This window comes from Scatophagus argus, chromosome 13 (assembly GCF_020382885.2).
Source record: "Scatophagus argus isolate fScaArg1 chromosome 13, fScaArg1.pri, whole genome shotgun sequence".
In the NCBI taxonomy this organism is placed as follows: Eukaryota; Metazoa; Chordata; class Actinopteri; family Scatophagidae; genus Scatophagus; species Scatophagus argus.
Window position 1 is genome coordinate 1,034,204 of NC_058505.1, and position 21,315 is coordinate 1,055,518.

Here is a 21,315-nt window from a genome sequence, read left to right on the forward strand (position 1 = left end):
ATGAGGAAATGAGGGTCCTTCTCAGTTGGTTTATGATCTCAGTATGAAGTTTCCTGATGGGTTTATGGTCTCAGTTGCTGGTTTCTGTCACGCCGTGTTGGTTTTGGTTATGTTTTGTCTTTTGGTTTTTGGTCCATGTGTCATGTTTGTCTTGTCATGTGTTTCCATGTGTTATGTTCCACATTTTTGTCATGTCCTGTTTTATTTTGAAAGTGTCACTTCCCCTGTGTGTCTGTTTCATGGGGCTTTGCTTTAGTTTATCCTGATTGCTTTCTTCTCCCTAACGTGTTGCACCTGTGTCTTATTGTCTCGTCTATTTAGTCCTCGTCTTCCCGGTCACGTTTGTTTTGTTGCGTTTGTAGTGTACCTGTTGTTTGTTTCATGCCATGCCAGTTTTGTCTTGTCTTGCCATGTTTTGTGTCGCCACAGTTTTTCCTTGATCCTTGTGCCACAGTAACTGTATGCTATTGAGTTTTTGTTGTTTTTAAAAAGATTATTATTTTGGACTCCTGCCTGCCTGCCTGCCTCTCTCTGTGACTCTGCATCAGGGTTCAGCTCTGCGTCAGGTCGACGCTTGTGACGGGTTCAGGTCTTCTCCAGTACAGAATGATGTTCATTCTGTAAGTTACACTCCCATTTAGAGTGAAACAGACCACACAGCAGGAGCTTTAGGGCAGGATTAATATCAACTTTATGAAAACCAGAGGTATGTTAGTTTGGTACATTTAGTTCTTATCCCAGCAACATGTCTCTGATAGATGTCATATTGTGTTCTTGACTTTATTATCAGGAGGTGGACGAGTTGGCGGTGGGGGGTGACTCTTTGTCACGAGCATCTGATCAGCAGATACTAAAGGATCGGGTTGATTGGGACAAATAATCGTCTGTCAACACAGTGGTCACATTTAGTCTGTAGGTGCTGCTGCTAACATTTTTCTAAATTTACTGTATTTATGCTTTTTAGTTTTAGCACTTTGAGGACAACAGGACTTAAATGAGCTTGCAATCATTTCGTCATTCCTTTCAGCAACCTGTTTCTTTAGTCTGATCTGGACTCTCTTTCTATCCATGTGAGGTGTGTACTGCTGGTGTTGTGATATATTCTCAGTGCAAACATTCAAGTTTAAAAATCAGATATTGAAGGGATACAGATTAGTTACATATGAAACATGGTTGGTTGATTATGTGTTAATACAGACTAGTTAATATCTATATATATAACATATAAAATCCAGAGCAAGAAAAAACACGAGCTACCAATTCAAAGCGTCCGAGCTGCAGATAAGAACAAGTTGACAGCTTTTAAAAACTGATCACAGAAACAAAGTGATGTCTGGGACTTTAATACATCTTGTTTTTCCAATCTGAATTACAGAACACACACGCACTCACACAGTATACAGACTGAGGCATCAAATACGTTGAAAACGTATCTTAAAGATATCAAAAGACATGAAAATGAAAAGAGGAAAAGAAAACTTTGTCACAAAGTCACTGAGGAGGACGTTGCATGTTAAAACTAAATGTTATTGTTCTCTTTGGACCCGTCTCCATCATGTGACAAGATGTTCATGTCTCCACACACACAGTCAGTGGTGTTTCACTGGACCTCAGGATGTCGACTTCACCTGTTAGATCCAATTCAGTCACAAAAGATTCAATTCAGTTTATATGGCGCCAATGAAACAACAAAAGTTATCTCATGACACTTTCCAATCAGAGCAGGTCGTGACCAAACTCTGTACAGAGTAGTAACAGAATTAAAATAGATTATGACTAAACAGTAGTAATCGCAGTAGGTTTCAAGCAGGACCACGGCAGGAGGTCCAACCACGATCCATGAGAACCTGAGAGACAAGAAAGCACAAAGACTCCAGGGAAGAAGCTGAGTTAGTGATATGCATTAATGGGACATGAATGTGTGCAGAAGGAGAGGGAGAGGAAGAAAGAGCTCAGTGCATCATGGGAGATCCCAGGCAGTCTAAGCCTATAGCAGCATAACTAGGGGTCGGACTAGGCCAGCCCTAACTATAAGCTTTATCAAAGAGGAAAGTTTTTAGTCTACTCTTAAATATAGAGAAGGTGTCCGCCTCCCGGACCGAAACCGGAAGATGGTTCCATAGTAGAGGAGCTTGATAACTAAAGGCTCTGGTTCCCAATCTACTTTTGAGGACTCTAGGAACCACAAGTAGTCCTGCATTTTGGGAACATAAGGTTCTGGTGGGATAATAGGGAACTATCAACTCCTTAAGACAGGATGGTGCCTGACCGTTCAGGGCTTTATAAGTGAGGAGGAGAATTTTAAAATCTATCCTGAATTTTACAGGTAGCCAATGTAGAGAAGCCAGAACAGGAGAAATATGGTCTCTCATGCTGGTTCTTGTCAGTAGTCGTGCTGCAGCGTTCTGGATTAGCTGGAGAGTCTTTATGGATTTATTGGGGCAGCCTGATAGAAGGGAGTTACAGTAATCCAGTCTAGAGGTAATGAATGCATGGACTAATTTTTCTGCATCTTTCTGACTCAGGATGTGCCTAATCTTTGCGATATTGCGGAGGTGAAAGAATGCAGTCTTTGAAATATTCAATATGTGTGGGTTCAAGGACATGTCCTGGTCAAAGATAACTCCTAGATTCCTTACAGTGGAGCTTGAGGCCACGGCTAAGCCATCTATCAATGCAATATCACTGCATAATTTGTTTCTAAGGTGTTCGGGGCCCAGAACAATAACTTCAGTTTTGTCTGAATTTAGAAGTAGGAAATTGCAGGTCATCCAGGTTTTTATGTCTTTAAGACATGCCTGAAGCTTGACTAGCTGATTTGTTTCATCTGGTTTCATTGATAAGTACAATTGTGTGTCATCTGCATAACAATGAAAATGTATGGTGTGTTTCCTAATAATATCACCAATGGGGAGCATATACAGGCTGAATAATATTGGCCCAAGGACAGAACCTTGGGGAACTCCATGACTAACTTTTGAGAGTGTGGACGATGTATCATTAACATGAACAAATTGAAATCGATCTGATTAATAAGACTGAAACCAGCTCAATGCAGTTCCTTTGATGCCAATTAGGTGTTCCAATCTGTGCAGTAATATAGAGTGGTCAATGGTGTCAAATGCAGCACTAAGGTCTAACAGCACAAGGACAGAGATAAATCCCTTATCTGATGCCAGGAGGAGGTCATTTGTGACTTTGACCAATGCTGTTTCTGTGTTATGATGAGCTCTAAAGCCAGATTGAAAAGTTTCAAATAAGTTATTATTTTGAAGAAAGTTATATAACTGATTGGCGACTGTTCTTTCAAGGATCTTGGAAAGAAATGGAGGGTTAGATATTGGTCTGTAGTTGCTTAAAACCTCTGGATCAAGTGTGTGTTTTTTAAGGAGAGGTTTGACTACAGCTATTTTAAAGGACTGGGGTACATAGCCTGTTATCAGGGACAGATTGATCATGTCTAATAGACAGGTGCTGATAGCTGAGAAACCTGGGATTATGCTTGTTATCCTCAATTAATTTTGAGTAACAGGCTGCTCTGGCAGTCTGTAGGGCCTTCCTATATGATCTCAGACTGTCTTGGCAGATTGAATGAGATTCAATAAGTTTGGAGGAACAGCATTTCCTCTCAAGTTTTTGCGCATTTTGCTTTAATTTGCGAACCTCTGTATTATACCAGAGTGCAAGTCTCTTTTGTTTAATGCTTTTCTTTTTTAGCGGAGCAACAGAGTCTATTGTTGTCTTTAATGAGCTTGCAGCACTGTCCACCAAATGGTCAATTTGAGAGGATTGTTGTAATGTTCACTGGTATGGGGACATGATACTGAAGTTAATGACAATAGATACTAATACTACTAATCAGAAAGAAAGCAAAACAACAGCAAAAACAAAAGTTGTCTGGTAGAGTTTCTACATTTTATCTGGATACAGAGAAATTAAAAATTACAGTAAAAGCTAAAATAACAACTACATTCATTTTGCACACCGTACCGTACTTCAAGGCATTCTTCTTTTACCTGCATTTGACATGTATTTGCACTGTTCTGTGTACCGTGTGGTTCTTTTGATTACTCCTAGCAGTGTGGAGTGCTACATGTTCATCCACCACGCCGACCGACACGCCTCCTGACATCAAGGACGTACTCTGTCCTGCATTGGCACTCATGGCTCGGTGGTTGGGAACCACTGAGGGCGGATTACTAGAATCCTGCTGAGGTACTGGTTACTGCGTCTGAAAGCAGAACTGTTCATACTTCACACACCAACATACTGAATATTTACATACATATGAGGTCACATGACCCTGTGAAAACGTGATCTCTGTCCCTCAGGGTAACACGATTTGTGCAGTCCAGCAGAGCCTCAGCTGACCTCCGTTAGCTCGTCGCCGCCTCTCAGTAAAACCCTTCAAACAGGAATGTTCACAGTCAACAGGTACAGGAGCGAAACCCGTGCTGGCCTCGGGGGTGGCGCTGAACGCCGCCGGCTGTGGAAACCAGGACACTTATCAAGGTTAGCTATTCATCTCCTTGTCTCCTTTTGTGCCTCGGTCTTGTTCCCTTGGCTCAGTTTTCCTTTGTGTCTTCAGCTGTTTTGATTTTTCAGAAGAAAAGCTGGAGGGATAAAGGAGGCGTCTCTGGTTCCAGCGCGATCCAGTGCGACTCTGCGATGAGGCTTCAGGAAGCACCGAGGGGGGGCACGGCCTTCCCAAGCATGCCGAGACCCGGAGCTGGCCTGCTGCCTGCTGCTTTGTGTACGATCCAGCTTCCTGTTTGTTCCCTTCTCTTCCCATCAACTGTTTTGTTGTTGTGCCAATAATTTATGATGAACTTGAAAATGAAGAAATAATCTGCTCTAGATAAATTCAGTTTGATCAAAGAAAACTAAATTTCAGGCCAAAGTGCCATTTGAACTTTAAACAGTTTCTCACTTTTTTATGCCTGTGACTTTATTTTAGGTCCAAATATCTTCATCAGCCCAACAATTAAAGTCTGTGTTTTATTTTAAGCAGCATGAAGATAACTTCACATCAGGGCTTTCTCAAGTGGAAAGCAAAGGTCACAAGATTTTAGAAAACAGTGAAAAATGTCCAGGAAGGTTTTGTCCGTCTCAAATTGTTTTATCAAGCCGTCAGCTCAGAGGCAAACGATCCGAATCGAGTCAACATGAAACAGAGAAAAGCAGGAAATGTGAGAGGCTGGAACAGGAAAATGATCAATAAACAATCAATAGATCAAACAGATTTACTTTGTTCAAACATAAAGATATAAATGACAGAATAAGTTTTAACCACTGGACCAAACTCAAATGTCGAGCTTTACTTCCTGGATGTAGTGACTTCTTTGGCTTTTAGTCCACTTTTAGTTCCTCAGCAGTTAAACTGTTGGTGTCTGCAGCGAGTCTTCTGCAGAAGATCTGTTTACTCATGTTTGTAATTAGAGTTATTAATATCACGTATCCAGATAATCCCAGGTGGTGTTGTTACAGAATTAAGTCTTTGTCCTCTGCTGTTAAACGTGTTAAAAAATAAAAGTAGGCTGCTCATTGTGAAGAGCTTTCACAGTGTTGGATTACTTGTTGTTGAGCAGCTTGTTGTGCCAACTGAGCTCACGGAACACATGATCTGATTGATACACTGCAAAAGAAATAAAATCCCTCCCTGACCAAGTCCCTCTCGTCCATTAAGGACAAGACAAACCAGTATTTTGTTGGACGTGAGAACAAGGCAGGTTAGACACGATAATGCAGAGAAAAGACATTTGTTTTTGTGACGTTATGATTCTGTTTCAGTTCATTTTAGACACGCTTCACACTTTATTCCACAGTCCTGAGTGTAGTCCCTGCAGTACATTTGTGCCTTCATATGTGCCACATGAATGAAATGAAAAGTACTGAAAATGAAAGAGAAACAGGGAACACTGACAGAAGATTTACATCTCATTAATCTGAAAAATTTGTAGGTTTCTAGATGAAAATTTCTATCTATCTTATACACATAAAATGATGCTCCAAAGCTAACGTGGACATGTTTGATATATAACACACATGGCCAAAGAAATTCCTCTTTTTGAAGACTTATGTGTGTAAAGTCATCTGTAGCCTTGCTGCAAAAGCTTAGACTTTTCAACTGAAGGTGCTCAAATCTGTACCAGCCAGAATATTCCAGAGTTCAGCGAGGGCTGATGAATAAAGAAGTGGGAATGAGATGTTGATGAGAGAAAAGAGAGGGTGGAGAGCGATGGATAGATAAACAGTGAGACGTCTCTTCTTTCTGCTCTCAATGCATTTTGGCTGTTTCATGATGAAGGAGGTCACGTCGCAGGCAGAAGGCCCAGTTCTCCTCCAGCAGGACAATGAAGACGCTCTTCCCCTCCCCCCCTCATCCTCAGCCTTTGTCTGAGGCAGCAGCAGGTGAGATGGAGCCTGAAAGAAGTTTTGTTTGGGGCGAGGTTTATAAATGGATCAAAGCCTCCTCGTTCTTGACCGTCTGCGGATTCTTCTCCAGATGAAGCTGCACAACTCCGTCGGAGCGGTGAGTCTTTCCCAACGCGCCTCACAGGATTTAATCTATGAAGTCTGGGATGAGGTCTGTTCAGACTGGCTGGAATATAAACTACTTTTGTTATTGAAATCCATGTTTGAATATTTGTTTGAGCACTTTCTGCAAAAAATCAGTGAAAGGACAGAAATGAAATTCAGCAAAACTGTTTTAAAAAGTTTCTCATGAAATTTTTGAGACAAAATTCTTTTTCTTTTACTACCATAATCTCAGTCCTTTTTTTTCTTAGTCTTGGGTTTATTGACAACCAGATGAGTCAGTATTTATTTAATAGATCAGTGGATCACATGCTGGCTGTACATTTGTGCCTACAGAGTTTTTAATGTGCCTTTAAAATCCTTCTAATGTGTTTCAGTCAGCACAAAAATGTGAAGCCTGAGGGAAATTTTCCCTTCGTAATCATCTCACCTTCTTCCTCTCCCATCGTTCCTCCTCTTCCTCCAGATGTTGTTGAGGCTGCTCGGACTCCTCGTCCTCTCCTCCCTCTGCTCAGCCGTTATGCGACGATACACCACCATGGAGTCCAGCCAAGAGGACGGCTCCACTTCGGACCCCAACACGTACTGGTCCACCTCAGACAATGGGGAGACATCACCTGTCGACCACAACGGCTCCCCTCTGGTGTCCCCCCCAGGAAATAGAGACAACATGACTGACGGCTCCAACATCCTCAAGCTGCGGATGCTCGGGGCCACCGACCCGGCAATGCCCCCCATTCCTGATACGACAATCTGTGACATGTTGTTGAACGCAGCGGTACCACCACCTATTGATCAGATTCCTATTTTCTGCCTGTGTTCACACTGTAAAGGGACTGCAGGGCCCAAAGGAGACCGTGGAGACCGGGGCCCCCCAGGTATGTGAGGTCACTTTAACCACCTTTGAATTCTCTTTTCAAATTTTACACAATCTGTCTTTCAAGAAGGGAAATCTTACAAAATGATTTTCTTTTCTTATCAAAAATACGTAATCCATCCAAGTCATAGACATTAAACTTGTTTCAAGGTGGTTGGGCTTGACTTTAATTTATTTTATTTGTCAAACTCAGGCAAGAAATAAGCGTGAAGAATCTGGTCAGTTTTAAAACCATCCAGGTCAAATACATTGTGAAGTTTTTATGAAAACATTATGACAGAGGAAAATGTCAGTTGAAACAGTCTGATTCAATAATTAGACAAGTGCAAGAAGTGCGGATTCATTCAGACATGTAACATAATTTCCAAAATGTTCAAAAGCCACAAAAGGCTCAAAACACAAGAATCAAGAGAAAAATTTTGGTAAACCCAAAAGATTCTACTGAATGACATTCATGAAAACAGAAATGCAGTTAAGATCATTTTATTTCACTTAAACTATGTTTTGTTTGGGGGGTTTTGTTTTTTTGGTAATTTTTGCTGATAATGTTGTTGTTGTCGGAGGGTAATCAAAGAAGGTCATGACCAAAAAAAAAACAAAAACAACTTTGAGAACCAATAAGGCTTCCATGATTATTCGCAATTAATCAGTCTGTAAAAAAGTCAGAAAATTGTGAAGACTGCACAGGTTTCCAGAGCACAAAATGACGTCTTCAAGTTGTTCCTTTTGTCCAACCAGCAGTCCATCTTGTTGTCTGTCCATCCACAGAAACTGTGGACTGTGACAGACACGTGACAAAAGAGGAAACCAGGGTGCATAAAAACTGACCTGACTGTAACCTTTGTTCAGGAGAACCTGGGAGTCCTGGGAGAAGAGGAATGACGGGGTTCAAAGGCCGTCCAGGATTCACAGGCCCTCAGGGCATCAAAGGTGAGTCTCTGTCGCCGCACTGCAGTTTCGACCTGTTTACCCACAGGGCAGCTGGGACTCCGGTGTCAGTGCAGAGCACACGTGGGTCAATCAGGTCCAGTCTGGCTCTCACCTTTCTCACAGTAGATCCATACCTTCAAAACAGGCTGAAGGACTTCGCCTTGGAATCGTTGCTTAATACATTTTGTGTGTCTCAACGCAAGTCACCTCATCCTGCTTTTCGCTGTGCTTCTGTTATTGTCTGTTGCAGGTCAGAAGGGAGACCTGGGAGAGAAAGGGCAGGCTGGAGCTCTCGGTTTCCCCGGGATGAAGGGCGAGCGAGGCTTCAAAGGTCTGCTGAGATCTCTCTGTCAAGGGTCACTTAGTGTTAGACATCATGACATCACCAACATTTTCATGACTGGATTATCATAAGGGTTAAAGTTTGGTTGGATTTAGGCACAGAAATGACAGTAAGAACAACGATCTCCCCTGTCAAAGTGGGACATTTTGTCGTTCCATCCATCCACTCAGGCCTCCTGCAAACTTTGTGGCTCTGTAAAACCATCACACTATGTCCTCCTTGGTTCCTTACCATTGACTACATATAGAGATGGACGGCATGACAGTTTCTCATAAATGTTTGTATGTGGGACCAAACCAAAAACAAATTTGGTAGTTTCTGTCATTTTAGGTAGTTTTAGGCAGATTTACCCTTTTCCTGGTTTGTGACAGTCCAGTCAAAACCATTTGATAAGGCCCCCAGCTCCATTCATATTAACGCAATGCCTCTCTGTTATTGGTTTTTAAAGAATTTCCCTTCGGGGATAAATAAAGGAATTCTGATTCTGATACACTGACAAAGTCAAAAGAAAATCATGAGGTTAAAATATGTGGGTGCTTCATATGTTAATGTTTATATCACAATGTGATGCAAATATTGACATGTGTTGCAGGAGAAAAAGGAGACAGAGGACTACTAGGCCCCCCAGGAGCACAGGGCCCTCAGGGGGAAACCGGCACATGCCCTGCTTCCTGTGACAGTGTCCAGGGTCCACCGGGTCCTCAAGGAACCCCTGGAGCAGCGGGAGCTCGGGGCCTGCCTGGGGTCCAGGGACCTATGGGACCCAAAGGTTTTAAGGGCGATAAGGGTGACCTGGGTAGACCCGGCATGCCTGGGCTGAACGGCCAGAAGGGTGATCAAGGTGAACAGGGGGTGTGTGAGTGCACAGATGGAGCGGACGGCAGTGATGGGAAGCCAGGAGAAAAGGGGGCTAAAGGGGACAAAGGGGACACTGGTGCCCAGGGTGTACTGGGCCCCATGGGGCTACAAGGGAACAAGGGGGATATGGGTGTTAATGGGCCACCTGGGCCCTGCTCCCCGGCCATCCAATCGGCATTCTCCGCATGTATTAACCAGTCCTTTCCAGTTCAAAATTTACCAGTTCCTTTCCCACATGTCCTTACCAACCAGCAGGGTCATTTCAACCCGGTCCGGGGCATCTACACAGCCCCCGTCAATGGAACTTATGTCTTCAGCTTCCACCTGGCGGTCGCCGACAAGTCTCTTAAGGTCGGCCTGTTCCACAACTTCTACCCTGTAGTTAGAACAACAGAAGGAACTGACCAGTCCACCACCAGCCAGACTGTTGTCCTCCACCTGAGCATGGGAGACCGGCTGTGGCTGCAAGTGAAGGACAGCACCACCAATGGCATGTACACCGACAGCGAGAGCAGCAGCACGTTCTCTGGGTATCTTCTGCACCCCGACTCCTGCGAATTACCTGCAGGACGACAGTTCTGGCACATGTTGCCAACAGATGATACGGCCGTTTATAACTGGGATGGTCCCACCACCACCACCACCACCCCTACCACCACTACACCTTCACCTTAGCAGGTTCCGGTCAGCCAGCTGCAGTTGTCATAGACGAAAACAGCCACTAACTCACAATCAAACACTTAGTGTATTTATAACTGCAAGTTTTAAAGGAGGGATATTCTAGAAAAGCAGAATTTTTGAGACAAAGATTTCTGTCAGAGAAGTTGCTGTGGCACTTTACAGGTCATGTAGCTGGTACTCCTCGCTGTCCATATCTAATGAAATAGAATATTTTCAACAAATCAATCAGAACTGCACCTAAATGTGATGTCACACAGGAATCGAGCGATGATATTCTGTATTCGTCCCCTCCCATTCACGGACAGAACCCGGGTCACATGTTAAGAGGTGGGTCTCGCAGAACTGATAGCCAATAGGAGTGTTGTTGTTACACTGAAAAAAACAAAACGAAAACAACTGTTGAACTGTTGGATGAATTACGATGACATTTAGCTCAGACATTCATGTTCTCCTCAGGAATTCTGATTACTTGGGTGATCCTCTGACTTTTCATTTGTCGCCATCATCAGGTCAGAATTTTTTACTAATTTTGTGTGTGTGTGTGTGTGTGTTTTTATTGGAAATCAAATTCTATAAACCTAACAACAACTTTTGTTGTTGAAATTAAGCAGGCAGGGAAATACCCCCCCTTAAATGTGGAGAAAAATTTGCTCATTGAAACATGAAAATGCTTGTAGGCTCATGTGCCAGCTCCACAAATAATTCTGATTATGCACTTAATAAACGGTTAGATCACCGAGCAGGCTGCGCACTTTAAATTGTTCTTACTGCAGCTTAGTTTTAGAGCTTTTATTGTTTTGCTTTTTTTAGATGTTGATGATTGATGAAGTTTGATATTTGAGAAAAAAAAAAGTCTATTCTGTTAAACTGCAAGCGTGCAAGAGTTCTCCACCAGTGTCATTTTATTTCAGACAAAAGCACTTTCTCTTTCTTTTTGGAGGTGATTCTTTAGAAATTTGAGTTTTGTTTTTGTGATGGTGGCGGTGGAAAGAGGCAGGGGATCGGCGCCGCTGCAGACATCACTCAGCCTTGATGTCATGTGCATGTGCTGCCAGGTGTGGTCGCCCCCAGAAGATCAGTGGTCCTCGCATCAAAAACAGATTTTGTGGAATCTCTCTTGACTATTTTGGAAGAAAGTTTTCATCCCAGATGACCTGATCTGAGGTCCGGTGCAGACGCTGACCCAAGAGGCCTGAGGGTGGTTAACTGCAGCTGGTTTTCACCCTAAATTGGTTCTGTCCTAATCTGACCACCACATCTGCCTCACTGTGCCAGAAAAGACCCAACTGTGCCGACGCTTTTAAATACCGTGAATAATGCTCATGTTATAGAACCACATTTCCTCTAAAACCCTTACAAATACAACACAGAATAAGAGCAGGTTTGTTCCCTTATTTTTGATTTTAATGCAAGCAGGTAGACAGAAACACATCGAGTGCTTGTACATCATCAAAGCAGTTTTGATTCAAATTTGTACTTTCTTCAAACACAGTGCTGATTTCTAAAATTGTATTTCTTGATAAAAAGTGTCCACTAATCAGCACCGTGCACTACAGTGAAACCAGAATGAATTTGTGGAGGTTCGATTAATTGAGGAAGTTTAAATGTTGAAGGAGCAGGCGAGCTGGTAGGAAAGTACGATGTGAAGGAAACGAGATGAAGAAACGAAGGAAGGCTCGAGATGAGGCGATGAGGCAATGAGGCGATGAGGCAATGAGGCGATGAGGTGTGTCCAGGTGGCGGCTGTTTACAGAGCTCTGAGTGTGATGTGTTAATGTGTTGTTAATGAGGTTTGGCGAAGTAAAAAATATAAAATCTCTAATATGAATATAATCATCTTGAGAGTCATTTGGTATAAATTTCAGTACAAAAATCTTGTTTTGAAAGAGGCTGCACAGAGATCAAGAGGAATTATTTATATTTTTTTAAATTTTATGAAAAGTTAGTCTTGAAGTGACATTTGATTAGGCACATCTCTAAAACATACAAACAACCTGAACTTGTTTGATAACTAATCATTAATAAAACTTCTGGACAAGTGATTGAACAGTACAGATGGTGATCGGTCTCGTGTCTCACTCTGCTGTGTCTGTGCATTCAAATTAAAAATTATCTTCTGAGACGTGAGCTTCACTGTTTTGTATTCTGGGACTCCTTTTACCGCTGCAATATTTTATTATTTTCTTAATGACAACAACGCATGTTTGGAAGGTCTGTGGATTACCCGGACTAACCAGGTCTTGATTTATGGAAAGACACCTTTACACCTGAGAGCCACAGGCAGGAAGTGAGAAGGTTTTGAGGGACTATTGGTTGACCACGACAGCAATATAAATAGTTTTATGTAACAAAGAAATGTTAATACATCAGATGAAAAAATTTTGACCCTCAATGTGCAGCCTGACAAGCAGCCTTGCACCAAGAAAGAGCAGCTAAGAGTGGATCAATCAGCTTTTATTGTGACAGAGTTCAAACTGAATAGTCCCTTAAAAGTCAAATAAGGTTTAGCCTTCTACATACTGTTGCTACAGTAAAAGTCATCAGCAGCAGCAAGCGACACAACAGATGAGTCTGAAAGCAAACAAAACTAGACCTTCACAGTATTCAAATCAAACTGACTAAAACACCTTTGCATTCATCACGCAGTCCACATGTTCTCTGACTGTAGAAAATGAACAGCTGAGTAATGATATCACTCAGCTGTTTTACTGAAAGAAAAAAAAACTCTTACAAACTGCTTTACGAGGAATCTTCACTTATTCTACTGAAGGACCATGTGAGTGATTTTACATGTGAACAGGAAGAAGTCGTCGGTGAAAAAGATTTTTGCCTCACTCTTCAATGCTGTGCTTCACCTTACGCTCACACCCCCACACTGCAGTATGCGGGTTGATGGTGCTGCGTGGGGGATTCAGGGGCACAAAAACTGAAAAAGTTTTCAGTTTCATTTATGAGATGTACTGCAGCCAGCCACCAGGGGGCGATCAGGTGTTTTGGCTTCACTTTTGGGGAGCTCTCATGTCGTTCCTTTTTATATACAGTCAGTGGTTGTAACTGTTCAAAATCAAGTACATGAGCCATAATGGAACTTGTTCCATGTTGGTGGAAGGGAATATTAGTGTACTCGATAAAGTACGTCTAAGTAGTACTAAAGCATGCAGAATCACAGACACATGGTCCTTTCATGAAGTCTCAGCTTTTTTCTAGCACAAACTCTGAGATGACTCAGCAGTCTTTGTTCCAGCTGCTGTCCCTCTGACGGACTCTCCTCTACTTCTCTTTGGGCGCCATGTCGTCCCCACCCGACACGTTTCCGTCTTCGTCCTCGTCATCAGCCATCCCCTTCAGGTAGGAGCGCTTGAACTCCTGGAACTCCACCTCCTCCTCCATCTCACTACAAACAACACAGACTTCGGGCTTACTGAAAGTGATTCTGGCCGGTTTTGTTTGCATCAAACATCCTGTCAGCTAAAAATGCTGTCGGCAGGTGGAAGCTAAAGATTACAGTGTTGAGAGAACAGAAAACTTTTTATTAGCTAGTGAAAATGATGAGATGTTCAAAAGAGAAAGAGGGCCTGAAAAACGTAAGAGCAAGAACAAACAAGAACAACAACATATATCTGATACCACAGATGAAAGCCCAGATGAATAAACAGAAGCCAACAGAGGAATGACGGACTAAAGAAGAGCTAACAGGGAACAATTACACCAAATGAACACAACGATACTCGAGAAGACCTGCTTTCTGATCTCTCCCCGGTCCCCTTCCTTCATTCACTCATTCATTCATTCACCCATTCATTCACTTTACCTTTCCTTCACTGTTGGCAGCAGTAGAAGAAGAGGACAAAACAGATGATTTAGATTCAGTTGGACCCAATCAGCAGACTAAATGTTGGCACTTTATGTTGCTGCTTTCATGTTTCTTTACATTTCAGTTTGTCTGATGAGGTTTAGGACCTAAAAACACTTGGTCAGGGTTTGGACAAGGTTTAGTCACCACGCAGATGGCTGGAAAAATGACCAGACGGTCACTAATGTAACCTGGTTACTTTGATATGCTGACGTGTATGAAGGGCAACGTCTCTGGTTTGCAGAAACATTCAAATGCCAGCATTTTAATCTGACGACTGACTGACTGTCGGTCAACCTCTTGTTTCTAAACATGAATAAAAAGCATCTGTTAGTTGAGTTATTTTGGAAGGATTAATGTTGTTCCTTACATGTCGCTGAGAGGGCCGCAGTGTTTTTCTGCAGCCACAGAGAGCGACATGGCTGTTTTGTTACCTGAATCGGGTTTAGGATGCATCAGTTTGAAGGGAATTTCCAGTCCGACCTCACTGCAACACAAACCAAAAGTCTCACTGTGACTCAGTTAACACACAATACATGATGATTATGTTGATAAATATGCTGAAGAGGAAAAATAATGTTACATCAGCTTTACTGTTACTTCACCATCTCATTCAGACTTCGTTCTCACAGAGCTCACAGATTCAGGATGACACATATTACACAACGACTACGATTATTGATGAGTCAACCCACCTCGATCCCACCATCCTGTGAGCGTGAGACAAGAACAGAATTATGTTGAATATTCTGACTAACGTAAGACAGACTAACAGAGTTACAGAACCAGTAAAAGAAGCTAATAAGATGAAAACAACCTTGAGACCATTTTTTTCTTTAACTGGTATAATTTGACTTCCATCCATCACAGACCAACTGCAGACGTTTGAAATACGTCAAAAACACATTATGGACACAACATGAACATATCATCGCATGTTAAGCTTCTCATCTTCTCTCTTCTCACCTTAACCGACCAACAAACCGACTCATTTTACTTTGTTTGTGCCAACTAAACTACAACATTTTAAGGAGAAACTGACCCTCCAACAATGAGCTTCACCATGACTCTGTATGAGACCATGATCCCCATGACTTCCTTCAGCACACCTTCTTTGATACTGAAAGAGAAGACAAAGAAGGTGATTAAAATTGGCCAGTGGTCGTTGAGTGCCAGGAGCATTTTTCAGACTGTTTGCTCACATGCTTGATGATGCCAGGTTGGTGTCTTCATGCTTCAGTTTGCCGTCCAGAGCGATGCCCCGCCTCTCCCTGTTGTTGGCCAGCAGAGGCAGCAGCGTGTAGACTTTCTGCAGGGTTGCCCCTGGAGACACCGAATCCCTGAGGCGTGAAGACATGCATTAAACACTGCACTGGTATGCTGTTTTATTGTAGAGCCTGAATATCTCAAATGTCTTCTGCTCTCTGAAACCCAATTCAGTTCACAGGTTTGAGAAAAAGGTTAATGAGAGCTAAATCAGAAAATCCTAGCTTGGATTAAAGAAACCAAAACTATCTGCCTGGACGGATTCCACCAGAGGGAAGTTTATTTTGGTAACTTGAAAAGCCTCATACCCAGGCTCCTCAATGGCCACAGACTTGACGTAGCTGTCGTTGGAGTACAACACCACCGTGGCGACCTGATCCACTGCGGGAACACATGAGGGACATGGCAGCACTTACACCAGGCCTCATTTCATCTGACATGCATCAAAGGTCCAACAGTCTGTCTGTACTACGACTACTGAGTTCATGTTTACCAGAGACGATGATGTTCTTGATGTTCTTGTTGGAGTTGTTCGTGACACTGACGTGCACTTTGATGGGCTCACCGTGGTAGTACATCTGGAAACCGCAGGAAGAAAAGTGACTATCGACATATCATCTTATCATACTACGTACAATGTATGAAGTTATTTTTGTCTTACAAAGAGGTGATGAGCTGACTGAAAAAGCCCTCGTGCTCAGGGTTCATTCATTCATTTTCTATACCACACGTATAGGGTCAGGGTCGCGGGGGGTGGAGCCTATCCCAGCTGACTACGGGCGAAAGGCGGGTACACCCTGGACTGGTCGCCAGTCAGTCGCAGAGCTCGAGCTCAGGGTTATAAAACCATGTTTATCAGCGGATATAAAAGGCAGCACTGATGGGTTTGAACCATGACATCACTGTCATGTTCTGCCAAAGCAGTCAGGAGAGTTTCCACCTGCACTTGACAAAACCAGGTGCTTTAGGGCAAGACACGGTCTTGGTGCCTAAACCTGACAGGACGTTGATGAATTACAGTATTTGAAAGCCCGAGCCCTGTCTTTACAGGCTGTGGTGTGCAAATGATTCCTACTCACCAAATGTTTCAGAATCCCCCTGAAATCTCATGAGAGGTGACTCATGTGAACTGCTGAACTCAGGTAACATTCAACCGTGACTGAATGAATTATGAATTAGTCATGCATTCATTCTCGCTGTTCTCACTAAACTCCAAATTCCATCTTCCAACTCTCAGGTCTCCACAGCTGACTTCCTGCAGCAGCTCACCTCTGCGAGACTTCAGACCAGCTGAGGAGATCTACCGGACTCTTGGTAAGTATGAATCATTTACACACCAGCACATTGTATGTAAACACAGGAGTGAGGACACAAGTGCCAGAATTTCCCTTCAAGCACATTGACGTCACAACATAACACCGAAAACTGATAAATGAACGTAAAGTTTGACCGTACAGAACCGTCCAGTGTCGACCTTCGTTCTGGCCACTTGGCTGTTTTTCCCCAGTTGATTATGAACATCTAAATGTGTGTTCTTACACACACAAAGCTGTCAACATTGACCACAGCATGAGAAAACAATGCACAATGCAATGTCACCTCTTTGTCCAGGCTGGCCTTGACGTGAAGCGGTTTGTCCGACATGACAAAGTCCCGGGTGGTTTCAACGGAGGGCGGCACTCCGTCGCTCTCTGGAGCGTACTGGACCTTCCTGAGCATCAGCTTCACTGTGCTCCTGTGGGGCAAAAGAATGGGAGATGATTAAAAGGTAGATCACCGTCTGCGTGAGGCTCACGGCAGTCTGGACAGGTGAGCTGACCCTCACCGTTTGCGGACTTTAGCGTCCTGGCTCTCAGCGCTGAACGCTTTGATCTCAAACTCCACGGCACATTGCTACAGAAGAGGGGAGAAGAAGAGCCGTCACCATCCATCCCGTCACGCATTCACTTCATCATGTTGACCCCTCAGTCTGGTTCTTACCTTCCCGACGTCGTGGGGCGCCGGCTGAAGAGCCACTGAGCAAGGCAGGTTGTCAGGAAACTGAGAAGACAAGAACTCAACGTCAGTCCATCAGTAACTCAGTCTTCACTTAGACTCTGTGGGTCATTTTTCACCAATAATCAACCACAGATCTTCTGCATTTATGAACCAATAAGATGAGAAGAGAACAAGACCTCAGCTACAGGAAGGTCCAGGTGTTCAGAACAACATGTTAACGTTTGTAGACAGGAAATCTTAAGATTTCTTCTTCAGCTCATCTGAAAGCATCATTAGGCATTCAAAGATTTATAACTGACACTGAATCTTGACTTTTCTTCACTATTACAGAACAGTTCGATGCTGACGGCTGCTTAGTTTCACTCAAGTAAAAACCACAGGACCTGCATTTGAAGCATTTTACTTTCTCCTTCCACCAGAACTGAAGTATTTCTTCTTCACGTCACAGCCTGCCAGTCATGTCTCACCTCGAAGAAGAACGGGTAGGCGTTGTCTCCCAGCTTGCGCAGCAGTTTGGCCTGGATCTTGGTGTGGATGCCCTTCTCGCGGTCCTGCAGAGGCGGGTACACCTGGCGGGTCGACAGGTACAGCTCCCTGCGGAAGGCGATCCCCATCACATCCATGTCGTCTCTGCCGTACCGAAAGGTGCAAGACAGGGTGACAAACACTGGAGGACAGAGGACAGACGCCGTCACAGTGATGTCACAAACTGTCTGTGATCTCAACACACACAGTTTATCCATCCAGTTCAAAGTTATACATTTAGATTTGCTAAACTTGTAGATATCAGAACCTGAAGGCTTCTTAAAAAGGACTTTAATTTGAGACTAAAAACACCCATAAAGGCTCCACATGTCTGATGTTATCTGCACAGGTAGAAAACTGCCCGCTGGACAGAAGTGACAGGTGAGGAGGACCACAGTCCTGCAGACCCACAGTGGACGACCGAGCAGCTTCACATGAAATCAGCCCCTCAAACCGTTTGAAAACACGAGTGTGGATGCTCATCCTGTCGTGAACCAAAGCGTGTTTGTGTTCTGACCTTTCCTCCCCTGCAGAGCCTCAGGATCGACGATGATGACGCCATCTGGTCACAAAGGAAGAAAAGGTTAACGGACTTCAGGAGGTCCAAAAATGAACTTCTTAAAGTGAGTTCCTCTCAGTAACCACAAGGGCCTCTGCGGTTGTTTTGTCATGTAAGCTGCACAGAAGAAGCTCAAGGATTTGAATTCCTGCTTCTTTAGTCATGCAGTTTTAGCCTAAATGATTTCACAACATGATCATTTATATTCTGTAAGTTTGTGATCTGCAGTTCAGTTCATGAAAAACATCATTAAAGAAGTTTGACAGACAAATGATGGAAAAGATTTCCAGAGGCAATGAGAAATATTTTGATATTTTATAGACAAACAACTTGACTTAAAAAAATCCTTCTGAAGTTTGGCTGTCCAATGGTCAGACAAATTAGTTTGAAATTAATTTGAATTTTCTCAGTATGAACAAAAATATTGACAGAAAACACACGACACACAACAAAACCAAGAATGAGCAGTGAAGCCGAATCGAGCTGAAGCGTCATGAAGCAGACGTGGCGGCTGACGTGGCGGCTGACGTGACGGCCGACGTGGCGGCTGACATGGCGGCTGTGGTGAAGCCGTCGTGTTTTTCTGGGTCAACTCACCCACTGGGTCCACAGAGTCGACGCGGTCCACAAAGTCTCTCTTCCCCATGTAGACTCCAACCTGAAGCAGGAGCACAGACACCATGAACACTTTGAAACATGGTCTCTTCATGGCAGCAGATATCTTTGGATTAATCTTAAAGATGGACAGATTGAGGGTCATCTTGAATGAATTTTTCTTATGTGTCCTGTGATGATGATTTCAGGTGACGGGAGGCTGAGGACTATTCCAACAGAAATGTACAGGATTAAGGCTGAAAAATTTACAAGTTAAAAACTTGAAGTGTTTGTTTAGTTAGTCAGTTTCCTGTTTTATTTTGTAGACTTTCTCCTCTCGTGTCTTCTTTAACTTTTCATTTCCTGTCTTTGTTTGTTTTCCCTCCTTTTTTGATGGTTTGCTCCTCCCTTCATTAGTTTCACCTGTGTCTCGTTACCTGCCCTTTATTTACCTGTGCTCTGCCGTGTACGCAGTATACCTGAGTTTCCTTCAGGTCCCTGTGTTTGCTGCCTTCCCTGACTTTGCTTTATTCTCTCTGTTGTTTGGGTGACTCTTTGATGAGATCTTTTTGTCTGGAGTCAAAGCTGGCTTTTGTTTGCCTGCTCCTGTTCTGTAGTTTATTCATTAAGCTTTCTTCCGTTCACTCAATCCGTCGCATCTGTCTGCTCTGCGGGTCCTCCAGTGTGCGACTTCTTAACAAGAATATCAGAGCTTTTCCTCATAAATTTACAACTTTAATCTCAAATAGGCTGAAAAAATTTCAATCCAGGGAAAGTTCAGAAACAGAAGAACGACTCACCCAAACCACCACTGAGTGCAACTTCTAAATCCGTGACACGTTCACTGTGTAGTACTGATTGCATACTAATTAAACAATTTGTCAGGTCTTATTTTCCAGGCTTTTGAGACTTAAAACATCAGAATTAAACAGTTGTTCCCCTTTTTGTTCGTCTGTGCACCAGAATATTTGAGGGTTTATTCTGTTTTCATGGAGCGTCTGTCAGACAAGGTGATCTTCCAACACCTGAGACGTGACACTCAGCAGATCGCACTCAGCTCAGCTCACGTTTTCTGGACTTTGCGTCGACCTCATGAGGATCAGTTGGACGAGCAGCTTAGCAGAATTAAATGCAGCGAGATGGAAAATGTCACCAAAAACCGACGTTGACTGATCCGCTGCATCTCATGTCATTACGCCCCTCAGTGTTCAACAAGTACGAGCAACAGCAACCACACAAAACACAACGTCTGAGGGCCGAACAGGCAGGTTCAGACTGATGGATCTGTTCTGTAAAAGCTGCAGAAATTAAACCAAAGTCACGTGCTTTGTGCAACTTTTAATCTAAAGAATTATCCACAAATAAGTCAGTTCCCTCATTAGGTTTGAGTTCACGTCTGAGCTCCCGTGTGAGCTGACCACAGCTGCTGGTAGCTCATTGGAAGCTGGATTTTCTTCTTGTTTTGATGGAGCTGCTCATCAGTTTCCAGTGCTGAAATCAGTGCTTCACATGGGACTCTGGTTTAAATGCTGAACAAGATGACCACAGTGCACACGTTAATGTGTGATCCATAAATTCATCTTTCTGCTGTAAGGTTAATGGGTGAAATGATCTCATCGAGGTGCTCCACTCACCGACTTGTCCTTGCAAATCTTCTTGAAAACAACGTTTTTTGAGCTCATGTTGGTGGACTTCAGGTACCTGAGAGACAGAGACACAAGAAAGTCAAAACTCAAGTTTACTGACCGATTTATCGATTTCGCTCTGTTGTGTGATTTGGCTTTAAGGATTACACCAGCAGAAAGCGAAGTCACTGTGCTGTAATGTGCAGCACATTTTGAAAGCAATGCAGGAAGAGAGAGGCGAGTTTGAGTCCAGGATCAGGATGGTCGTAGTTAAGTTCTGAAGTGAGGACATCAGTTTTTAACTTTCTTTTAAAAAGATTTGCATATTCACACACATGGAAAAAAGCTTCTTCTGGTTTTTCTATGTGAATTGAATATTTGATTTATATAAAATGATTTCGTCAAGGAGTGAATGCGGACACTTTAAGTTTAGATCTAAAAGCAAAGACAACACTGAGACCGGTGACCTCAGATGTGATCCAGGGGGTTTATGTTTCCAGAACAGCGTTTCTCCTTTTGTTTCCCGGCTGACCGGGAGCTCGGCTCGTCCAGTTACTTTACTCCAAAAGTCAGACACGACTGCAGTCTGGAGCTGCAGGTGAAACGTATGTTGAGCTTTCTAATGACGCCTGCAAGTGGCAGCAGGCAGCAGCTACAGTGAGAACAATC

General features: G+C 43.2%; 2 protein-coding genes across 4 annotated transcripts; one reads left to right on the plus strand and one right to left on the minus strand.

Annotated features, from left to right (window-relative positions):
• Positions 1-251: 251 nt before the first annotated feature.
• LOC124069996 (inner ear-specific collagen-like) lies at positions 252-12,347 on the plus strand. 3 transcript variants are annotated; one of them, XM_046409573.1, is made up of 10 exons: positions 252-706; positions 791-916; positions 4,081-4,215; positions 4,332-4,512; positions 4,589-4,753; positions 6,308-6,532; positions 7,004-7,415; positions 8,264-8,344; positions 8,595-8,675; positions 9,280-12,347. In XM_046409573.1, exons 6-10 carry the CDS (start codon positions 6,458-6,460, stop codon positions 10,218-10,220), a joined length of 1,590 nt encoding a protein of 529 aa, XP_046265529.1. In that variant the 5' UTR covers positions 252-706; positions 791-916; positions 4,081-4,215; positions 4,332-4,512; positions 4,589-4,753; positions 6,308-6,457; the 3' UTR covers positions 10,221-12,347. The 3 variants fall into 3 exon arrangements, with proteins under 3 accessions (XP_046265529.1, XP_046265531.1, XP_046265530.1); XM_046409575.1 differs by having other exon boundaries at positions 4,606-4,753; XM_046409574.1 differs by having other exon boundaries at positions 252-916.
• Positions 12,348-12,678: 331 nt separating this feature from the next.
• Positions 12,679-19,187, minus strand: saga (S-antigen; retina and pineal gland (arrestin) a). Its single transcript, XM_046408559.1, has 14 exons — positions 19,025-19,187; positions 18,386-18,430; positions 17,811-18,010; positions 17,326-17,385; positions 17,171-17,238; positions 16,945-17,080; positions 15,839-15,923; positions 15,654-15,726; positions 15,282-15,419; positions 15,122-15,199; positions 14,775-14,789; positions 14,514-14,566; positions 14,038-14,047; positions 12,679-13,620 (listed from the first exon to the last, which is right to left on the minus strand). The coding sequence occupies exons 1-14, from the start codon at positions 19,185-19,187 to the stop codon at positions 13,497-13,499; spliced, it is 1,248 nt and encodes a 415-aa protein (XP_046264515.1). The 3' UTR covers positions 12,679-13,496.
• Positions 19,188-21,315: the final 2,128 nt, after the last annotated feature.